The sequence below is a fragment of the Melozone crissalis genome, unplaced genomic scaffold, assembly GCF_028551555.1.
Source record: "Melozone crissalis strain CALT ecotype California unplaced genomic scaffold, PUWL_Pcris_2 ptg000013l_1, whole genome shotgun sequence".
NCBI classification, from domain to species: Eukaryota; Metazoa; Chordata; class Aves; order Passeriformes; family Passerellidae; genus Melozone; species Melozone crissalis.
The window spans coordinates 36,612,262-36,635,149 of NW_026535791.1; the positions used below are offsets into that span (position 1 = coordinate 36,612,262).

General features: G+C 41.1%; 1 protein-coding gene across 1 annotated transcript in view; it reads left to right on the top strand.

Annotated features, from left to right (window-relative positions):
* Positions 1 to 1,055: 1,055 nt before the first annotated feature.
* The window catches only part of PCCA (propionyl-CoA carboxylase subunit alpha), a 273,888-nt gene continuing 252,055 nt past the window's right edge, over positions 1,056 to 22,888 (top strand). The window contains exons 1-4 of the mRNA XM_054271455.1: positions 1,056 to 1,124; positions 8,842 to 8,919; positions 12,065 to 12,112; positions 12,201 to 12,269. Of these exons, the coding sequence (XP_054127430.1) occupies positions 1,071 to 1,124; positions 8,842 to 8,919; positions 12,065 to 12,112; positions 12,201 to 12,269 (249 nt within the window). The 5' untranslated portion in view covers positions 1,056 to 1,070. The remainder of the gene's footprint in view (positions 1,125 to 8,841; positions 8,920 to 12,064; positions 12,113 to 12,200; positions 12,270 to 22,888) is intronic.

The following is a 22,888-nucleotide window of genomic DNA, read 5'->3' on the forward strand; positions in this document are numbered from 1 at the left end:
TAGAAATAATGCTATTTAAAGGAAAAACTTATTCCTATGCTTTGTAAACACTTGTTTGGACATCTTGGACTGTGTCTTTTTTATGCTTCAGTGCTGTGAGCAGTTTATGCCTCTGTTGCATTTTAACAGAGGTCTGGGACGATAACAGTGACACTTGTTTTGCACCCTCATCGTGGTAAAACCTTTACAGCATTTCCTGGGATGACAGTTCACTTGGGGCTCGGCACTGCTCTGTCATGTCCATCAGCTGAGATCCAGCACACCTGCAGCCGAGAGCCCAGATCCAGCAGCACAAGTCATTTCAGAAGGAGCTGACTCAGAGTTTCTGGCGTGCTAGGAAGCCAAGCAGCAAGTATATCCTGCGGATGATGTGAAGCACTGGATGATCAGCATCTCTCTCATGCCGACTGACAGTGCTTGTGCTTCGTGGGGCAGGAGCTTGGATCGGGCACGCTGTCACAGCTGCGCTTTGCACCTTCTCCGCTTGGAAGCCCAGGGCAGGGATGGATCCGCTCCCGGTGCTGCTGTGGCTCCTGGCCGGCGCACAGGAGTAGGCAGCCCCATGGGTTCAGGGTAAGGGCACAAGGCTGTGTCAGGGGAGGTTTAGGCCGGGTATTGGGAAAAGGTTCTTCCCCCAGAGGGTGGCGGGGCCCTGGAGCAGGCTCCCCGGGCAGGGGTCACAGCGCCAGGCTGGCAGAGCTCAAGCACTGGACAATGCTCTCAGGCCCATGGAGCGCCTCGGGGGCGGCGCTGCGCAGGGCCGGCAGTCGGCCTGGGCTGGCCCTTGCGGGTCCCTTCCAGCCGGGGCTGTCCTGCGGCTCCGTGCGCGCGCACGGGGCGCGCTCCCGCCGCGGTCGGCCCCACGCGCCGGGCGCGCGCGCGCAGCCGCCGCAGCCGCGCCCGGAGCGGCACGCGCAAGCGCGACCCCGAGGGGCACGTGCGGCGCGCGGCGGGCCCCTCGCGCCCCTCCTTCCCGCCCCCGGCGGGCGGGCGCGCGCCGGGATTGGCTGCGCGCGGCCCGGCCCCGGCGGCGCGGGTGAAAGGGCGGCCGGGCAGCGGCCGCCGCGGACATGGCGCTGGCTCCGCTCCTGCGCTGCGGCGGCCGGCGGGCGTGGCTGCCGGGGGTGAGCGGCGCCTTCGCGGCCGGCACGAGAGTGGCGGCGGCCTGGGGGCGCCGGGCTGCGGGTGGTGGAAGCTGCCCGTGGATGGGGTCGCCGGGCGGGGGCTGTTCTGTGTGCGGGAGGGCGGGGGGTGGGTGGTGTCTCCCCTGAGGAGTTTCCGCGTGTGACCGGCGAGGATCCCCGGCTGAGTGAGAGGCTTCGGGGAGCGCTGCGTGTGCTGGGTGGGCCGGGGGCGGGCGGCTGCCGGGGGCTGTGGAGCCCGGCTCCTGTGCCTGCGGGCTCCCGGCACCCGAGAGGCCCTTCCGTGCTGTGTCCCGTCGGCGTGTTGCCAGGAGGCCGTGATTTTTTTGTTTGTTTTGGTTTTTTTTAAAGTTAATTTTCTGCTGGTGAGCCGGGTTATGTGATACTTTAGGATGGTGGAGTCAGCGTTCCCGGCGGTGTTCGTGGAAAGACTGGACGTGTCACTCGGTGTCGTGATGGTGTTTGGCCATAGGTTTGCCTCGATGATTTCAGAGGTCTTTTTTGACTTGATTGATTCAATTCACAGATTGATTCTGTGATTTCAGTTTTCTTCTGCCCTTTCCCTCTGTTAAACACAAGCTAATGAAAACTCTGGGGTGGAGGGTCGTTTTGTGCTATTTTTAGTTGTAAAATGTTAGCTGACAGAGAAAGGAGCTATCTTCCCCTCCATTGCCCCCACCTCCCCCTTTACCCCAGATACTTATGGTGCTTTCAGCTGTTACTTAAAGCTTTACTGAGGATTTCTCTTTTTCTTGCTTTTCATGCAATAAACTCTTCTTGCAGAGCCATACCAATATTTTTGATGAAGACCTGAAATTATCTAGAAAACCTTATTCTAGCCGGTGGAGTAACTTCACTGAGGCACCTGCTGTGTTTTCATCTCTGTTACTTCTACAGATGGTATTAAGAGAAAGATAGTGTTTTATATAAGAACAAACAGCATTTGCACATTGTGTTGTGTAACGGTTGAATGACACTGCAGTTAGTTTCTTTGTTGGAAAAGTAGTGACACGTACTTCTGATTGTTTGCTGTAGAAAGAATTTACAGTTTTTTGTTGTTTTTTTTTTTCCTGAAAAGGAAAATTTGTGTAGCATTCCAGTGGAGAAGAGTGCAATGAATTACAGAAATTGTTTTGCTCAGTGCACCCCTGAGGCTTTGGGATGGGCCTCTCTCTAGACATGTTGCCTCATAGCAATACTGTAAGGAACTCCTCACCTAGGAGGAGTCATGTAAAAGAGGTGATTTCTGTGGGCAGGGAATTTCGTAAAGGGATTAAAGAGGAAAAGGGCATGTATTTTGCCCAAGAATTTTTCCTTAGGAAATATATCTTGTAAACCTGTTTTCCTGTGAAGGTGTGCACAAGAGAAGCTCTTTGAAAACCGGAGTTGTTTAACTGGAGATGACTTCATGTTAACAGAGGGCTCATCCTGTTTGACATCTGTTTTTGGTAGCCATGAGGATGTGTATAGAGATGTGGAAGGCTTCTGCTCTTCCTACTAAGTAGTTCTAAGAGTGATGTCAGTCCTTTGGAGCCTGTAAAAGGCCTACTTTGTTTCCTTCTCTCTGGCATCTCAAGGGTCTTGTCTGACAGCACCAGTGCATGCAGTATTGAAAATGTTGCATTAGTGGCACCTCAGTAAAACAAAATATTTTTATAGCTATTTAATAGCAGTTGTGAATTATATCAGTGATTTATAGCCCTGAAGGTCACCTATTGGGAAACCTCTAATAAAATGAATTTGCATGGAAATCGCATTCATACATTCTTTTATGTTTTGCTTACATAGACAAATAATAAATTGACGTCTTGAAACTTGACTGTGCTCAGAACTCCAACAATTTTTGCAAGGGCTAGTAGCTACTGAGATGTCCTTAACTTCTTGTGCTGCTTTCGTGTGGGAATCAATAAAGGACCTGAGAAAGGTGCAGAAACACTGAGTTGGGATTTGACTCTTCACTCTGTTTCTAATATAGTACTTGTCACCTCTGTTGAGGTTTTATGCAGAATGGGTTCTGCTTAGAATATAACCAAAATTTCATTTTGAGTGCTTTGCACTTCTGGAGCTGTGAGAAAACCTGATGATGAAAGAAGGCTGTCATCAGAAAATGTGAGTGGGACATGGCTTTTATATTTCAGTCATGAAACTCTTGAAAGAGAGCTGCTGGACTGTTTAAAATAATGTGAAGGGAAGTGACAAATTGACAAATACTATACATTCTGATTTCAGGAGTAAACTGCTGATATAGATTTTATCAGTGTAGGTAAGTTTTCTAATAATTGAATTCAATGTATGGAAAGTTTCTCTGCCATCTGTGCACCAACAGTTTTAAGGCATGGAATTTATCTGTATGGTGGGAGCCCCTTGCTCTCTCCTGTGATGTTATTTTTAGCATGCTGTTATTCCAGGGAAATATTTTCACCCTTGTTCCTAAGTGCAGAAGTATCAGGCTGATGGGATAGCAAGGTTGGATATCATTTGCCACTGGGGAAGGGAATTCAAATGATTGCCAGTTTGTGGAGATGAACGTAGCCATTAACTTCTGGAGTTTAGTGATTGTTTCTAGTGTGTAAACTACAGATTTTAGTACTGGCAAGCACTCTTAAAGTGTAATTCAGGTAGAGATTTCTGGTTCCAGGAGTAGCTTTTTGGAATTGGTAGGGAAGGCATGCAGTGCTATGTACTCTGGGCAAAATGTACAACAAAAGGTTTTGAAAGGAAAAAAAAATGGATAGTTCATTAAAGGCTATATTGGGTAAAAACTGTCATTTTTGTTCTGAAACACTGTGTTATAATTTATTTTGTCTGTCCCCAGCTTGCATAGATGGTTACAGTACTGTGATCTATTTCACAGGTGCCAGCCTTACTGTACATCTTAAGGCTGCTGCCATTAGAAACTGTTCCAACGTTCTGCAGCTGCTAGGTCTTGACCACAGGCTGCTCCTGCCTCCCTCCAACTTGTGCCAGCACTACTGCATGGATATCTTGGATAAGCTAGAATGAAATCTGGCTGAGAATATGTTTTTCCCACTCCCTGAGAGTAACTTCTCAGCTGGTTGTATTCCCATGCCTGGCTCACTGTACGAGCTTTAGGGACTGGCACAGAGGAGAAGCTACCTGGATGTAGGAATGATTGAGCTTAAAAAAATTGCCTTAGGTGGATGAGTGTTTCCTTGTTTGTAGTTTGCATGCTATGTTGGCAGATATGAAAGATTTCCTGTTCTTAGAATCGTGGGTGTTTGTCAGTCTGGTCAGAGAGAAGGGACACTGAAGTGCAGTGTGCATTACAGAGCCTTGTACCACAGCTGTGTTTGCAGATGGCTTGAGGAGAATCTGCCTATGGTTACAAGGGCTTGGCTGTTCAGCACTCTGGGCATACAAAGGAAGGGAAAGTGCTTCCTTAGAGAAAAGAAATACAGAAGTGTTATGTTTCCCTTTCTGTTTATGAGATTTGTACAATATTCTATTACAAAGCTCTGTTTTCAGCCTTATAGATTAAAAGTCTTGCAGTCATGTGAGGGTGTCTGCTTCTTACGTGCTTTATACCTACCCCATCAGTAGAGTTCCACACACAGGAAATTATGTTGTCAAATGAGTTGAAATAAAGATTTGGGAACAGTAGTTGTGTAATCAAAACATGCAAAAAGAAATAATAATTTTAGTTAGTTTTAAAACTACTCAGGAATACTGATGGCTAATACTAGATACACCACAAAGATAAAGGGGTTATTCTTATGGTATCTTACATCCAAGTCTCTGAAAGTGTTAGGGCAAAAATCTTAGGAGAGGTAGACTTTGTATAGTGAAAAGAAATGTGCTAGTCTGGCTGTTACTGTTGGGTATTGCTTACTGTATTTTCTAGTAATGCTAAAATACACATTCCTTCCCATACTAGACTTCTTACAGCAAATATTGATATATGATGCTTTTCCTGCCTGAAATCTGGAGCTCTGTGTCTCCATTTAACACTGAGACCTTTTTCTGCCTGTAAAGCTCAGTATCAATGAGTTATTTACAAGCTGACCAGCATGGCAGGGAGATTTCCTTCCTCCATGAGGGCATGTAAACCTTTAAAAATGCACATATAAGCCATATCTAAATAATAAGTAAATTTTCTGTTTTGCTGTTGTATGCTGTGTCCTTAAGCCACCTCAGGAGGTTTCCTAGGGTTGGGTGCCCAAGGGGAGGCAGTTTGTCTGTGAGGTCTCAAAGTGACCATGTGCAGTGGGCATACTATTCTACAAGGTACTCTGTAGTTTGATTTATTTTTTTTAATATGAAGTTATAAAATAACTGTTACAGCTGTTGTAGGTCAGTTTGGCTATTTTGCAATTAATAATAGACAAAGCAGGATGCTTTTCCAAAATACTACTGAGACTATCTGTTTTCCAAAAATTTGCTAGACATGGGAAACTCTAAGCCAAACACAGAAGTCCAGAACTGAATTCTCATAAATGAATAGCCTGCATTCTTGGGCTTTCAAGAGTCAAAAACTTTATCAAGTGGAAGTAACAAATCATGACAAAAATAGGTTATACCAGATGACTCTACTGCCCTCTCCTAATTTTACAAGATAGAAGGAAGTGTTTAGGTCAAGCTGAGCTCTCTGGGCTGTGTTCTGAGGAAATGTCTGTGTAAGGTATAATAGCTGGGGCATGTGTGCTTTGGGGGAGGCAGCCAATTAAGGATGTAGCTTGAGTGTTAGATTGGCTTTGCTGGCTTGTTGGTGTGAGAGGCCTTTGGGGCTTTGTAGCTCTTAAAAAACCTACCTATGTCAGGAACTTGGGAGCCTAGGGGTTGGTGATGATACCTGCATAGCTCTAGGGTTGGAGATGGCAATTTAGTAACATTCCTTTGTGGCCTTAGATATGCATTATTTTCGAAATGCTTGTTTATTTTTAAGTAATTATTCAATTGCTCTTAGTGGCTAGGAACAGACCTCTAAAGACATATTTCTTTAAGTGGATGCAAGCTCTTAGTATATATAGAAACCCTTCTTTTAAAAGCTGTGAACTAGAGTTGAGACTTCACATCTGAGTTGAGCAGTATGTTTGATTTGTTTTAGGAAATTACCCCACAAGTACTCGATTCAGGGCTGAACTTGACTTTCTCAGTGCTTTGCTTGTGTATATGAGAGGAGGCAGTTAAATTTTTAAACATAGGTACATAGGTTAGGCTATTACAAGATTTTTATATGGAATCTGTCCAATTCTGTAGCGTAAAACCAGAGTTGAGTGTGCTTTAAAGTTTTTCCAAGTTTTTTTAATTGCTTGGTAATTTTATTCTTTCTGCGTAAAGTTTTAACAGGGCTTTTTTTTTTTTTTTTTCCTCCCAAGATGACTACGGTTCTACAGTTTAATGCTAGCTAATTTCTCCCATCATAGCTTTTCCTTCCAGTCTCCTGTGCATAGCTCTTCTAGCTTCTCACAGGCATCCGAAACTAGTTTTGTTTGAAAAGTATTTACAAGAAAGTTCAGAAGCTTTTCCTTCCTTGCCTGGTTGTTGCCTTTTCCCTGCTAACTGCAAGTATTTAGATTAGCCCCACTGACCCTTAACAAGCACTTTCTCCAATGAATAATATTAACTCGTGGAGAGTTTTTGTGTGTGTCCTGTATGACCTTTACACTATTTGTGGTCTCTCAAGCACTTCTGTTAATAGTGTTTCCAAGGAGGGGGACTCAATCTGCTTAACCATGTGTATTCTGGAGCAGGAGAGTGTACTCTGCTGCTTCTCTAGGAATCCTTCCTCTGCTCTCTGACTGTATCTAGATCACAGTACAGTCACTGAAGGTGTAACAATTGTGCTGTAAACTTGGGATAATGACCTTGGTCATTATCCCAATAAACTTGGGATAATTGGCAGGTGTGACTGCAGCTTGCAGAATTCTGTCCTTTAGTCCATCTCTTTAATGCCTGAAACGGATTGTACTGTCACACCCTCAGATGAAGAATAATATACTCTTGCAAAAAAATCCCAAAAACCCAAAGAAACTTCTAGTGGATTTGATTCTAGCATATCAGATGATTTGTGTTTTAGGTTGGTTTGGATTTTCTTTGAGGAATGAAGTGGAAGAAATAAAAGAAGCAAAAACCCCCACCAAAACAAACAAAACTGAATGGAAAGCAACTCAGTGAACAAGGTGGAATGGTTGCTTTCCACTAGCCTTTTTTAGTTTCAGGAAAAATTAAACACTTGTGAATTGTTTGGAAGGATTAAGCATAGGTGGATTATCTGGGAACAGTGTATGCTATGGCTGCCATTAGTAACTGGCAATTTAGTAACTTGTGTAACCTATAGTAGCTTTCTGCTCACAAAGCTTGGTTGGAGCTGGCAAGAGATGGTATAGCTCTAAGGCTTCCTTTATTTATGTTGAAATATATTGTTTTTCCTTTATAACATTAAAAGATCAGCTGTCTTACAAATGTGATGGCCTTCTCAACCCTTGGCTGGTTTCTGCTATCTGTGATGCAACATGAGAAGTATTTGCAAGCTTAATCATGCTAAAGGGCTGTATAGGGAGTGCTCACATTCCAGTTACTGACAGCCACTGTTACTTCAAAATCAATATGAGCTTACAGTAAACTTTAAATTTGATCAATTTTTGAACTGTCCCAAGTTCACTACCCTTGTGGAAGATGCAACTGAATTCTCCAATTAAGCTCTTTATGTGAACATAGGCTTTCTTATTTTATCTTTTATTTCTAATGTAGTCCATATTTGTATCTTTTTTCCTCAGTCTTTTCACAGGACACCCTGTACTTTCTACTACTTCAAAAGTTGCAGAAATCAAAAGATTTCTGCAGCTTTTGAAAACCGTTCTTCAAGACAGAATTGACAGATTCTGAGTTCTGGCAGTTCCTGTCAGTGCTGTTTTGTGTTTCCTACTAGACAATATCTGTTACTAAGGCTTTTTATACTATTTTTGTTTCCATGTGGGTGATTAAATGTGACTTTGCCAGAGCTGTCTGTATTGATGTATCTTTGGTGTGGTGTAATTTTGTCTGTATGATTAGTTTTGTTTATGGCTAGCTGCCATTACATTGTAAAATGACTTGCTTAAGTAATACCCATCTGAATCTCCTTTTTGGTTCAATTACAAATCTGTGATATAATCTATTGTGTTTTCTCTGAAATAGCTTGTGTATACTGCTTTTTCCTGTGGTGTGCCATAATGGCAAGCTGTAGGAACTGTCTGTGTAGAAGTTGGTTGAGAGCAGAAGTCTAAGGGAAAAAGACCTCTCTTTCCTCAGATTGCTGTCAGGAGCCTGGGATAGGGAAGACTGAGAGCTTAGCTAGCATCTAAAGTCTGCTCCCTCTCCCCTCTGTAAGGGCCAGCCTGCTGCCTGCCCAGCAGTGAAGGCCTCTCCCCATCACCACTGTGTACAGGCATATGCATGCATGCTCTTTTGAGAGTTTCTTGAGGTAGTTCTTGGAACAAGAGGGAAAGAAGATGGTATAGGAGAGAGTATATTATATAAAAAGTTGTGCTTAAGCTAATGACCTCCTGTGTAGAGCTTCTGAATTTTTTCTGGTTACTGTTTGTGGGTGTTTGCTTGGAGAAGGGCAGTTCTCTGTGAGCTTTAATCCACTTGGTGAGGGAATGAAAGACTATGGACATTTCCTCAAGATGTCAGTGTATGAGATGTTTTTAATGTAATGGCATACTGCAACAGGCCTAACTCCCTGTTTCTTCTATAGTGGGACACACTGTGTTCAAGATGGTGCCTTATAACTTCACATAAGCTCTATTCATCTGTGTATGATCCAAATGAAAAGGTAAGTAGTATGGTGCATGTTTTCTTTTTGACATCTTTCTAATACTAATATATGTATTATATAATGTATATAATAATATAATGTAATACTGACACTTGGTTTTTTAAGCTGCCCTCTTCTTTGTGCTTCTACTAACAATGGTAGTTCTCTTGGTATAACCCATCACTGGTTGAATAGCATGTTTTTCTTTCTAAACCAAAAAAGAAGTTGCTTTTCCAGGATACATGTCAAGCAAGATTGGAATGCTACTTTGAGTGTATCCCAAAAGGCTTAAGTGATTGTGAGCTTGGGAAAGTCACATACTGGCCTGAACATGTTATAATTATGAAACAACTGTTAATGTTTTTTGTAGTGTGGGTGGTAATGGGCCTGTTAAAACATTCAGGAGCTAGACTAGCCAAAAGCTATTTGTGGAAACAAAACTCTGTAACAGTGGCAGCATGATTGGTAGATGACCTGGCATGGGGGTGAGAACTTCAGACCTTGGAAAAAGATGGGCCTTTAAGGCCTGTGGAGAATAGCAAATCCTCATCTTGGGAGTTGTGCAGTAGTAATCTCAATTTAGAGTTATGAGCCAAGAAAAACTTTCCTTCTGGAAGATTGTCTTGGCATGGCCTCTGAAGTAACACATTTGGAAAAATAATGTGACTGAAGGTACAGTAATATTCAATGGCAAGGATGCCAACAATTCAGGACTGATAGGCTTGTCCTTATACACCAGTGTAGAAGCAATTAACTAGAATTGAAACAGTATTAGGAAATGGGGAAAACCAGCATGTACCTAGAACTGTAGCTTTACAGGTTTTTTTAGAAGATTTCTTTTTCTTAAGGTTCTTGCACAGTTAAGGTCCCTTTGCTTTTCTAAATGCATAATTATACTTAGGCCATATAGTTGGGTATTTGGCTTCTCTCAGTTAGGAGCTATGTAATGTCAACCAGTGACTACCACAGACAAAGGAAGGGGCAGTGAACAAAACAAACCTGAAAAGCACTTAAACTGTCTTTGCAATGACAAGACTTTCATGTGACACCTTTTCAGCCTAATTAGTGGAAATTATACTAAAAATGTTACTCCAAAGCAGTATGTGATTTTATTTTTTTTATTGTGCTGGGCTGGGGTCTAATCTGTGTCTTTAGACAGACTAGAATTGAAAAATTAAAATGTTAAATATTCTTATCTCGATGTTGAAAGTCTTGTACTGTGATGACAGCTGATTAATAAAGCAGCATTTATGTACCAAGAACTAGGCTGGTGGTGAACTTGAATCATGATGCTTTTCAGCACCAGGTATTTGGGAGTATTTTTTTAATTCCCCCTCAAGTCTATATGCCTGAAAATCTTTAGGTACCTAGAATGCTGAAATTTAGACTCAGGAACAGTTTTTGTATTATGATGTTGATAACCTTTTTAGACCAGATCACCAGTTAAGAACTCTGCAAAAAAGTTGCTAGCTCCTGTGGTGTTCTTAAAGTATTGATACCTCTGATAATTGAGCTTGTTAAAATCCATCTGAGTCAGGGATGCCTGTGCACTGGGCAGTGGTATTCAGCAAACCTGGCTGAATTTACTGTGTAAGATTGCTGCAGCTCTCACCTGGAGGGGTTTCTTATCACTTAATTTCCATATGGTGTTATCACATGGTAGTATTTTTAAACTGGTCATGTGATGTCAGCTCAGCCCTGACTTTGAGAAAGTAAATTTGGTTAAGGGCACCTTGAGTTTCTCTGGAGTGTAGAGCAAATAATGTGTTCTAGTCTGTCAATAGCAGTTCCTACTGGGGCTTTGCAGTGTTCCTTCCTCTCCTTAGGCACCTATCTTCCTCTCTTTAAATTAGCTAATGCCTGTGAGGCTAGTAAACCCTTTAGTTGTTGTAGTGGCAATACCTCCTCTTCCCCTGGTCTTTCTGAAGGCAAGCTGTTTGGTGTAGTGGAGGAAGGATAGCTGTCAAATGTCTTTGGGTATCATTTGATAAACTTGATGTGTATAACTGCAGACTGCCCCTAAAGGACAGTCCTGCTGGTTCCCTATTGTATGTTTTTCATTTGGAGCGTGGGAGGCACAGTAGGACTGTTCACAAACTTGGGATGTGTCCTGGAGCTGCACCCCTGTGGTCTGGGGTGTGGAAGGCAGTGGGGTAAGTGTGTCACCCAGGACAGTCCCTTTCAGTGGCAGTCTGTATTTATAACCCAGCAGGTGCAGTTCCAAAGTGCCCCTGTGTTTAGTAGCAAGGCCCATGACAGCAATAACCCTCAACCCCAGCAAAGAGATTTTTATGCTGAGCAACTGTGCTGCACTGCCACTCTTTTCTTAATGGGAAAGGGTGTAAGGCTTGTTGACTTCCAGCAGCTTGGTATCCCCTCTTACAGGCATGATGTAGAAGTGTTGAAGGTACATCTGCAGCATTAGTGCATTCCAATGTGAAAGGTGACAGTGAATTTCAGGCGAGTAGTTAGCTTGATTTGCTATTCTGTTGCATTGCAGATGCTAGTTAGTATTTAGTGTGTAACAATGTCCTGATGGCCATGCAGGATTTTGCTGGGTTCCTCAGGTGAGGCTCAGATAGGAGAAGGGGTAAGGCTGGTACAACTCAGCAGGGTATGCCTGTTCAGGGTCAAACTGTCAGTCTTCTATCCTCCACAACCTAGGCATTGTGGAGCCTCTCTTCCTTATGATTGGAATGCCTTTTAAAGGGCTCCCATAATTGATGAGTATTGTGTTCCAGGTCATCTACGCTGGTTATGGGTAGTGACCACTGTATCTGCTAGTATTGTACCTGTATAATACCAGCATGTGTCTGTGCTGCTTCCAGGCAACATAAAACTGCACCTCTTCCCTGGGCTTGGCTGACTTCTAGAGCTGCTGTAGGGTTGTAGTTGGCAAGGAGATCCAAGGGAGGTTGGTGTGAATAGTCAAAGCCTTTTTCTTCCAGGTGTGTGCTAGGTAGATCTAGTATAGCATGCTGTTTGTTATATCATCATTTAAATCAGAAGAGCTCTTTTAAAAGTAGGTGATCTCAGAATTATAAGCTCATGGATAAACCATGGTTTTAGTGGAAGTGAAGGAGAAAAGAATACATGCTTCTGAAGGGAGAAAAACTTGTGTTCTTTTTGTTTCTCAAGACTCTTATTGTTCTTTTCCCTTCAGACTTTTGAAAAACTGCTTATTGCCAACAGAGGAGAGATTGCATGCCGAGTAAGTATTTAGCATTTTTGTCTTTTTATATTTAATTCTGAAAGTATTGGTGTTTAAATATTGATAATTGTCACTTCTTATGTGGTAGGTCATCAAAACGTGTAACAAGATGGGGATCAAAACAGTTGCCATACACAGTGATGTTGACGCCAATGCTGTGAGTACTTAATTCAAGTGGTAGATGAGGTTTTAGTAATTCAGCAAGACTTGCAGCTGTTATGTGGTCTTACTGGTTATTGTTGTAGGCATGTTGGCAATTCTGAAGTATCTTTGTATATGCCCTTTTCCTCTATGTGCTTGAAGTGAGTGGACATAGCAAGGTGGAGGAGGGATTGGATAAGTGTTTAGCATGTGTTTTCTGTGAACTCTTCTGTGTTTGTGTAAATGCTACCTTTCTCTTTGTGTGGATTAAGCTAGATACATGTGCACCTATGTAGATGTGGGCAACAAGTGTGAGAGTAGCAGTAAAACCTAAATTTTGTTTTGCTGATATGCACAAAAAAGCAATGAAGAGTGGATCCTAGAAGAAGGTGTAAAGCTTAGTATAAATTTTTCCTGTGTATGGTAAATATTTTTCATTACTTTCCAGAGAAATGTCCCTTTCGACTAGGTATCCTAAACAGGCTTAATGGAGCTGTTCCCTTCAATGTATTGATGTACCTTCAATATTCAGCAGCATACCAGAAAGGGGGTAAAATGGCTTTTTAGACAAGCAAGGTACATGTATTGCCCATTTTCAGGTTTTGTGGTCTCTTCATTATCATTCATGGCAACAGTAACAGGATAATTTCTTGTGTGGTGTAACAGCAAGTGTAGTCATACTTGCATATTCCTGTTGACTAGAGACAACACAGTATTCCTTGCCTGCAAGAACTGCTCCAGGAGAAATGACCAGGGGTACCCCCATGTTCCAGGAAGGTTTGTTGAAATCTGGAAGGTAGTTAAACCCCTGTATTATGATTTAATGAGAAGTCACTCAGACAAGCTACCAAAAAAGTGTGTTTTGTGTAGGACAGGACTTCTGAATATAGGTGGTGAGTTACTCAACATTGGAAAACCAGACGTGGTTCATGAAATCTGAAAGTAGTTAGAGCTTGGGTGTTTTCAGAGTTAAATGAAAGGTGGGAGCTGTTGGGAGTTTTGGACTTTGACATAGCTTTTGTCTGAGTCCCTTTGTGGTTCTATTACTACATGACCAGCTCAGCTTGTATGAATAGGCTGTAGATTGAGCAAGGGACTGAAATGGGACTTTCTGAAATGCTCTACTGATGGATTTTTATGGCATGTATTTCTTTCTTTGAGGTGAATGGAAAGTACACTTGGTCTGGGTTTCAACTGGTAGCCATAACTGGTAATGTGGTAGCTTGTGGGTGCTCAATGGGCTGTGAAATGAATTCTTAATGGGTGGATGTCAGACATCATGATAAATTCTAATTCTTTTGGAAGCCAAGGGTTATGTGAATATGAATACAAACTACTCTGTATGATCTATGATTCCTCTAGTAAAACTGAAGCATGCTGATGGGTATACTTGAATTCCATCTCATGTATATAGTATCTGCTGTAAAGATAAATGGATTCACTGTTTAGCAGCACTGCATAGCCTTTTCACTGGCATGAATTCATCCTGAAAATAGACTTAAAAAGCTGTTTTAAAAAGACCCACATGTTCTTTCACCAGTCCATAATAGAGTTGAGAAAATGAATTGGTCTTCTCTCTAGTGTGTCTGTTGATTGTGTGGATTCTGCTATGAACTGGAAACTGTGACAAGATCTGAAAGCACTAAGTAAAAACCAAGATTGAAGAACATAATAAGAGTAAGAATGGCATGAAAAAGTACAACTCATGACCTTAGGGGGAAGGGTGTATAAATAGTGCATTACAAAAAGGAAATTGAAAATATGTCTATGCTGCTTTGAGCTGCAGTGCTGTATTAGCTTTAAAATACAAATAGGACCTTTAATTTGTAATAGTTCCCAAGAGAAAGAAAATCCAAGGTGGTATCTCAGAAATGCATTAATATACTCATGGTAGTTCATCAAGATAACATTAAGTGTGTTAGAGGGGATGCTGCCATTTTGAGTTTAGGGACAACAGATGAGGCTCTAACAAATGCTGTAAGGGTAATGCAGTGTCTGCTTAGCTCTCTGGAGCCTTACCTAAAGACTCACCAAACTTATCTGTATAAAGTTAAGCATTAGCTCTGTGCTTTGAAGAGGCTCCAGGTATTTAAAGGAAAATGAGAGGAAGGCTACTTGAAAAACTATTCTAAGTACTTAAGGTAGTGGTATGAAATCTAAGCTAGTTTTCTGGGTCTGATTTTACATGTTGTTTGTCTACCATAGATCCTTCAGTCACTGCCCTGTGTGTTTGCACTGGGAAAGAGTTTACTTCAAGTTGTCTGTTTTAATGACTTGGGTACTTCTAACTTTTCATTATGGGAATAACCTGGCCCATTGCAGTGATGTGTGATTGCCATTTTGGATGACCTTGATAGATGAGTCCACAGGCCAAATTCTTTTACTCTGTTACTTCCAGTAACGTCGCCAACAATAGTTGTCCATAATTCTGTCCAATGTTTCATCAACAGCATCCTTCTTGGTTGTACCAGTCATAGCAAAATGTCCAATGTTTTGAAATCATACTCAGGAGCTGATGCAACCTGCCAAAGGAATCTCTGTCCTTATGGAGCTAGGAAAAATGTGTTTGCTTGGTGATGGGATGCTGCAAGAGAGTTGTTAGTATTCTCTTGATTTTGTGCTGACAGGATATCTCACTCCTTCATGACTTGTATTGCAAAAGTAATGAGTATGAGAGGCAGCTACCCTGATGATGATGGTCACTGAACCAAAGACAGAAATAGCTGTAAAGATGTGCTGTTGAACTGGGTGCCCATCCCAGCAGTGTTTGTCTTTACTGAAAATAGTGGGACTGGGTTTTTAGTAACCAAAGTAGATAGGGATATCTTATAAAAATAAATTTTTATTAACATGTTTAGAAGTAGCACTAGCTACAGTAGGTAAATTTTATGCTTAGAACTTGGAGTAACCTTTGAGATGTAGTTAGAGCCCCTCATTACATTACTTGTCATCTGTATAGCTACTCATTGAATAGGAGATAGCCTGATACTCTTAATATGAATCAATTGTAACCAATATAACTGTAAAAGGAGGGCAGTCCAGTTGGCCTGTTACTGACTCTGGTTTTGTTGTACTGTTTGAAAACACAACTGAAATTGAACAGAAGCAAAGTTCTTCAGCGTGCTCACTAAGTATTTAAGTTGAGAAAGAAAACAGGTATCACAAGGTATTTAGCAATTCAGGCTTTTCAGTGATAGCTTCCAGTTTATTCCTTATTTAGTGATATGCATTCAATGATTCAGGCAGGCATTTTCACTAATGTTTGTATAGGAATTGTATACACAATCTTAAAATAATGCTGTTAGAATAAAAGTACTACAAGACTTGTGAGTTATCTTAACCTAGAGCTCTATTTTGATTTCTTTTGGTTGAATGTTTGACTTTTTAAAAATTTTCAGATTACTGAAATCCTTGTGGAATTTACAGTGCTGAATAGAGGTGATGGGAATAAACAAAGTGCATATAAGCTTTCCATGAAACAGCTTTTTCTTGTTTTTCACACTTAGTTTCTGTGGAGCACCATGGCAAATGTCTTGAGTATGCTGTTAGAGCAATATCAATCTGGGCATATTTACCATTAATAGATAAAACCAGTAACTAGGCTATAAGAGCATAAAGGAATTTTCATTTCAAGGAATTTAAACTTTGCTGTTATGAGGAGGAAGCAGCAGAGAGGACTGTTATAAACTGGGAATGTGGCAAAAATGGAACAACCTGCCGAGAACCAAATAAAGCTTACCTGAAGAGGGAGAGTACAAAACCCAAAATATACTGCTTTGTGCTATTAATTTTAAAAATTACCAAAGATCTGAAAGATTTTTATAGGTGAATATTGTTATGGTGATAGGGAAGAGAATGTTAACAAAACTTAAAAGGAGATAGGTGACTTCAGAGACTTTTGGATGCTCCTGTATTAATGCAAATTTGTAGATAGCCGGAAATGGTATTAAATGGGACTGAATTGCATTTAGTTTTGTGGAGGTGAGAGGATGTGTGAACTGGTGGGAAAAACAGCCTGACAAAATGGCTGCTGAGACCCCCATAGAGCATTACAGTTGCTTATGTGGTACTGAATAAAATAGATCATAATGGATGCTTTCAGGCTCTTGAAAATAGTGGCTAATACTCTTTGATTGCATCTGTTATTTTGGGGAAAGCTGAGAAAAAAAGTTGTATACTGTTCCAAATGCTAAGCTTTGTTGGTTTTTTTAACTTCAGTGTTCAGCTTTCAAAACACTGATTCTTTACACTTGAATAGGTAAAGTGGGGAAGGACCAGTAAAATTCAGATTTTTTTAAATTAAAACATCTGGTGGAATTATTTTTGATATGAGAAAACAAGCAAAGAAGTTTCATCTCAACAAGAGTAATCATATGTACTTTTCCCCCTGAACTGATTGGAATAGAGGGTTAAGATGAAAGAGCCTCCTCAACCATAAATGTAACACTGATGGTGCAAACATTGTCAAGGAAAGCTAGAGAACTATTGTAATGCCTAACATAATCAGCTAAAAGTATGATAAATGAAGAACAAGCTTTCACTAATTGGATCTGAACAAAAGAAGGTATAGCATAAAGCAGTGAATGAGATATAATTTTACTTGGCATTTTTTAACACAGCAGGGATTCTATAGCCATATGAAGCAATGAACTCTAAATGACTGAAAAAATCCCATGGGAAAGTAATGTAAACTACTAAAACTTAACAGAATAGTAAGCAGTGAGTTATTCTTCTTTCATATAAGGTTTTTCCTATCAGTCACTTAAGACTTCAGGTGTTATATTAAACTGCCTGTTTTAAATCTTGTTCTGCCACATAATATAAAATGGAAAATAATGCAAATGCTTTTATTGATGTAAAAGTAATTACACAGAATTGAGCTGTTCTCCAGAAAGTGTAGTCTTTTGAGAGACAGAAAATGGAAAAAATAAATTAACTAGCAATGGAAGATCTATATTCCTTTCCTAACTTTTTTTTTTAAGCTAGGAGTCTGAGTATTTCAGAAGGAGGCTGGGGAATAGTCTAGTTTAGGGAAACTGCAAAGTTGATAAGGGTTATAAATTTCTAGACCATGTCTTTATTGAGCTGAATGAATTGGAGTAAGATGAGATTTTTTTCTGCAACAATGTAAGCTGAGAATTTTGCTGAAGACTTCTCTATAGGTTAATGGGATGCTGTCAGTTTTTGTTCTTAAGAAATCCAGCTGGCAAAAATAAGTATTTGAGGGCAATTTGGCATTTAAGTTTTAATGTAAAGTTAGTTAGTTTGAAAAGTGAAATTTTATCTAAAACTGAGGAGCTTTATTTACTTGTAACTAACTTCGAAGTTTTAACATTTGTCCAAACTCTCATTTACTTTTTTTTTGTCTTTTAAAATGTGCAAAGCTTTCTTCCATCATCTGCTACAAAACTAGAAATTCAGTCATTTTGACAGCTCATTGTCTCCAAAGGCATTTCAGGGATTTATACTCAGAAAACTTGGAGAGATCTGTTTTGAGTACCTATATGAAAATGAAACTAGTATTTTAATGCCATTTTGAAGTACGTGAATCTTGGGCTGTTGTCCAGAGTGTATAGAGTGGACTCTGCCTCCCTGTACTGTCTGGAGAAATTCACTCCTCCTAAGTGGTAGTGTTTGCAAGGTGTGCAGAACAGGAGTGGGCCAGAACAGTTGCTGTTGTGCTCTTCCTTCAGTGTATTTGCCTTTTGTTTCAAAGGCAAGACAGCATGTTGCTCATTTCTTCACGAGCGGGGATGGAGGTGATGTTACTGCCCTGTCCCCGTGCTTTATTGAGTTCGCTCCTGGACAGTTTTGTAAAGCATGAGAAATGCAGATGGTGATAATCCCATGAAGGGAAATACCTCTGTGGAAGGAGTGTGCTTTTGGTCAGAATTGTATCTTGCTTGCCAGTAATTTGCCTTTTTTTTTTAAAGTTTATCATTGCTTTGAAACTGTGTGGGTTGCTGGAGGAAATAATTAATTTTTCATTGGCTATAGTGAAAAGTGCAAGCTTGATCTGCTCTAGAATCATAAAGTTTCAGCCTTTTAGTGTGCTTTAATCAGTGATGGGATGGTGTGAAATGCATATATGACCTCTGAAATGAGTTAGAATCCTGTTGCATTGTTTGATGGTCAAGCTGAATGTTGATTTTGTTTGCTTCTTGTTGGAACTCTACCACTAAGAAGCAGAGAAAGGATGTAGAATAGGATGCTTTAAGCATCACACTGCAGCTCAATTGAGGACACTGCCTTGCAGGTGGAAAGTGTATGTTGTAAAGAAGGAATTGATACCATATCTTTTGACTTTCGTGGGGATGGTTTTTTAATTACCAAGCTGATTTATTTGTAGCATCAATGCATGGATTAAAAATAATCTGTCACAAAGCTCATTTAGGGAAAGTGGCTGTTGTTGGAAGTACTGAACTACCCTTGGGAGAGGAAAATGTGGGAGCCCAGTGAGCAAAGTTAATTGCAGCTTAAAGGTGCAGGACCTCAGTGCTGTGGAGAGTCAAGTGGTGCTTCTGTGGTTCTGTGACTGTCTACATCAGTGTAGTGGGGAGTAGCAGGAGTGTATCTGTGGAGTGAAATGGTTCATGCTGAAGACACTGTGTTCTTCCTTTCTGCCTTTCAGTATCTGTGTGCTTGGTTCGTCTGGTGCTGAGGGTTTGGTGTCTGCTTGTGGTGGTTTGCTGTGCCTAGCAGGTATCTGGTTCATGTGCTTTGAGACAGCTGAGTGTTAGAGACAAATGTGTTTTAAGTGGGGGTGACTGAGAGATTTACTTTAAAAAAAACAGTTCTGGTTTGAACTTAAATACTGATGTGTACTGATGTGTCACTCTTAATTGCTTGCTTAGGACAGCATCCTGGTGCTCTAGCACTTTTCTGATCTTGTGCTGGGTTGTTTCCATGCTCTGAACACACCAGACACCTTGATCAAGTTAGTTAAAACTTTTTTCTATGACCTTTTTATATTAAAATATTTCATTGGAATGTGTGACAGATGCTGTAGCCATTTATAGAAACCGGCTGAGTTGCGGTGGGTCAGTAAAGTGACTTTTATTGCCTTGGCTGTCTGCAGGGCTCTGATGCTGTACCCAGAGCTATGGGGTTTGGAGGGATGTACAGGCATCTCTGTGTACAGGTCTTAAGCTTTAGGCTGACCAGAGCTGAATCATTAGGCTTCACCTGTTGTAGAGATTTGCCTCTCTTGGACAGCAGTGGCAGAGAGCAGGCAGCTCCCTCCTCCTCAGTTATGTGCTGAGGGCACTGCCATCAGCAGTTCTGGATCAATGTCTCCTGCTGCCATAATTCTGGCTCAAACTTACTGTCCTTATTACATTGGGTTTCCCCAGGAAACCAAGTTGGTGTACATCTATTATAGCTTGTTTGCTTTGTGCTCATCTCTAAACCTTTCCAGAGGGTGGTGGAAAGTGCTGCAAGTAGTAATTTTAATCCACTTGAACATTGTCAATGTGATAAAAAAGATAATTCTGCTATCTTCCTCTGCAAGAGGGGAGCTGCAGCAGCATGGTTTCCTGCTGCCTCACTTCCTTGGATACAGAATGTAAGGTCCCTTGGATTCCTCTTTTGAGGCTTTGATTGTCTTGTCTTTTCCCTGATTTCATCCTTCACCCATGTCCTCAGCAGCAGCTGCTTCATTGTGTAAATTCATTGCTCCTGTGGTTCATATTGTCCCAGCCGTGGTATTTGTTATCAGCTGTGGTTGTGGTTATTCAAGGATGATCTGTTTTCAGGCACTATTAACGAACAATACTATTTGGTAATACTATCTGTGGTTTCTTATCTGTGTGGGTGTAAATACTGGTGAAAAGGCCCTGGGCTGGATTTCTTTTTAGTACTTGGATGAGCTCTAGACAGAGAGTGACCTAAGGCAGATTTTCTATGAGTAATGTTCACAAGTACTTAGAAAATTACTTCTACAATTGATGTAAGACTGTGCTGTCTACTAAGAGTAGTTCTCTTCCTTCCTATCTTTTGTGTACCTACCATGCGTGCAGCCTTTTGTTAAATGGATCCAGGCTGCTTATCTGTATGAGAACAGTGGGAGAAAGAAAAGAAAGAAATGTGGATCAGCAAGCTGATGTGGCTCTTTGCATAGGTTAATGAATGCTGGAGCTGATGGCATCAGGACACATGGCTGGGGACAAGGAGAATGAATACCTGATTAACCTTTTGAGAGGCAGTGTAGATTTAGTGTCTTGAGTTAATGCCATCACACATCCTAATAGTGGAGGCTGTGGGGAAAAGAGAGCAGAGGAGAAAATATGTATCAGAGATGCAGGTTCACACAATGTGAAGAGCTGGATTGGTGAACAGAGCCATCTTAACAGATCCTAGTAAGAAGTGTTGTATTTAAAACCAGATACTTTCCTTGGTTCTTAGCTGAAGAAAAAGTTGCCAGGTAGTTGTGGAGTCTGGGATTCCACAGATGAGGTCCTGGTACCATTTTTCTAGGGAGGGGTGTTAAACAAGAAACTGAATTGTTTATGAGGTGTCTGAAAGATTGAAAAACTCAAGATGGGAGACAGGAAATGAAGACACAATTTGTTAGGTATAAGGTATGGGTGCATACATCCTTTTATGGGTGTTGTGGTTTTGGGTTCTATTCTTTTACCTTTTCACAAAAAGCATCTGTCACTTGTTTACTTTCATCAAGAAAACACTATATAAAGAATGAGATTTACTTATTACTGCTGAATTGTATGTAGGCAGCAACTAGCATCCTTTGATAGCTGTTTGAAACCAAGCAACCCCTCCAAACCCTTCATGTATCTTGTTTATTATACAGGAAGAAAGGTAATCAGTGTTTGACTAGTTGGTGCAAACTAATAGGGGTACTGAGTGGTGGCCTGGATTTATAGAAATGCATGTATTCTGTTTAGACACAGTACCTCCTGCATTCTGCCTCTGTCTTGCTAATTGGGCAGTGCTTCAAGTTTTATTCCTGGATTTTAATTGGATTATAACATTGCATGAATTTTCACAGTCCCTTTGTAGCTGGTGTTTAATGTCAGCTCACCTATTGACCTGTAATGTTACTGGCTTTGTAAAGCAGCTGCTGACAGTTTTGAAAGTGAAATTGTTTTTAATGTGGTTTTAGCTGTTGACAAATTTGTGACAGCATATCATCTCCCTTGTCTGCTTTTTGTGGCAAAGGAGCATCTCTGTCCAGGAAGTGTATCTCCTAGGTTGATCTCTTGTAATTTTGCTTGGGTGGGGGCCTGCATCAAACTGGTATTTTATGCCTTTAGCAAGAAGCCAGGGGAGCTTAGTGCTTGTTTGTATAAGTCAATTTCTTTCTTAAAACTTTTAAAATAGATATTTGTCTGTTCTTGGATGGTATCAACACTATATTTCTAAAGGATGCTTTGAAAGTAGCCTTAGTCAAATATTGGGGTTTGGTGTCTTTCGATACTTCCAGCAAAAGTTTCCCCTGCCCCCATTAATTCCTTATTGTACCATGTTTTAAGAGTAGATGAGAAGCATTGAGTAACTGAATGTGTTAATCATAAATCTCTCCAGCAGCCATAAGGTGGTACTAAAAAGTTTGTGGAAGGAGTAGGGCTGATGTCTTTCATGACTTGGACTGTAGCAATTGCCTGGTGCTTCTCTCTGAGAGTGAGAGTAGGAGCTAGGGGCCCTTATAAATGTGAGCTGTGCTCTGGTTCAGGCACTGACTTGTAGGGGAAGGAGCTGCAGGGAGATGAGCTGACTTGCAGGATCAGGAAGGACAAACAGACTGACAGGCTCTTTCTAGAGAAGCTGCAGAGCCAACAGATTTGTGTGAGACAAATTTGCTTGATTAAGTGGAGGACAGAGAACTTCAGGGGAGGCTGTGATTCCTGTCATAGGCCTGGTGGTGTTGGATGCTGTAGACTTGATCATGAATAAGAAGCAGATAAAGTCAGCTCTGGAAAACTAGAGGAAATGTCATCATTTCAAGTCACTAGTGCATATGTGGGACAGTGAAAAAAACTGAGGATTCTTTGTGAATGTGGGGAGAATGATTTCTTGACAGAAGTGATTGAGTTAATTAGAGGAGGTGCTGTGCTGGACCTCTTACAAAGAAGGAAGAGGTAGTCAGGGATGTGAAGCCTGGGACTACTGAGAAATAGTGAGGTTTAAGCTTCCGGGAGGAGCAAGACAGACAAACAGCAGAATTGCAACCATGGACTTTGGAAGTGCAATTATATTTTCCCAAGCCAAGAATTTGCTTGCCAGGGTGTCATGAGAGGCTGTTTTGAAGTCAAAGTGGCTCAGGAGAGTTTGTTTATACTCAATGTAGTCTTCTCCAAGCAGAGGAACTTGAGCAGACTTCAAATGTATAGAATGGATGAAGGCAGGGAGATGCAGAGGCTTAATTAAGGAAACCAAAGCTCTGGTGGTGTTGACTGTATACTGAAGGAGTGAAGGGTTGGGAGGAAGTTTTTGTGTAGAAGCTGAATTTGTGAGGTAGTCAACTTACTTAAACTACTGTGTGATTGAAAAAATGGATCAGCTCTGAGAGGTCCTGTCTCTTGCATGTCCTGCTGTAATTGTTGTTCAGTTTTGTTCACTGCTTTTTTAAAAAGCTGGTATGGTGGGAGAAGAACTTGCAAAGCATAACAGACTAAA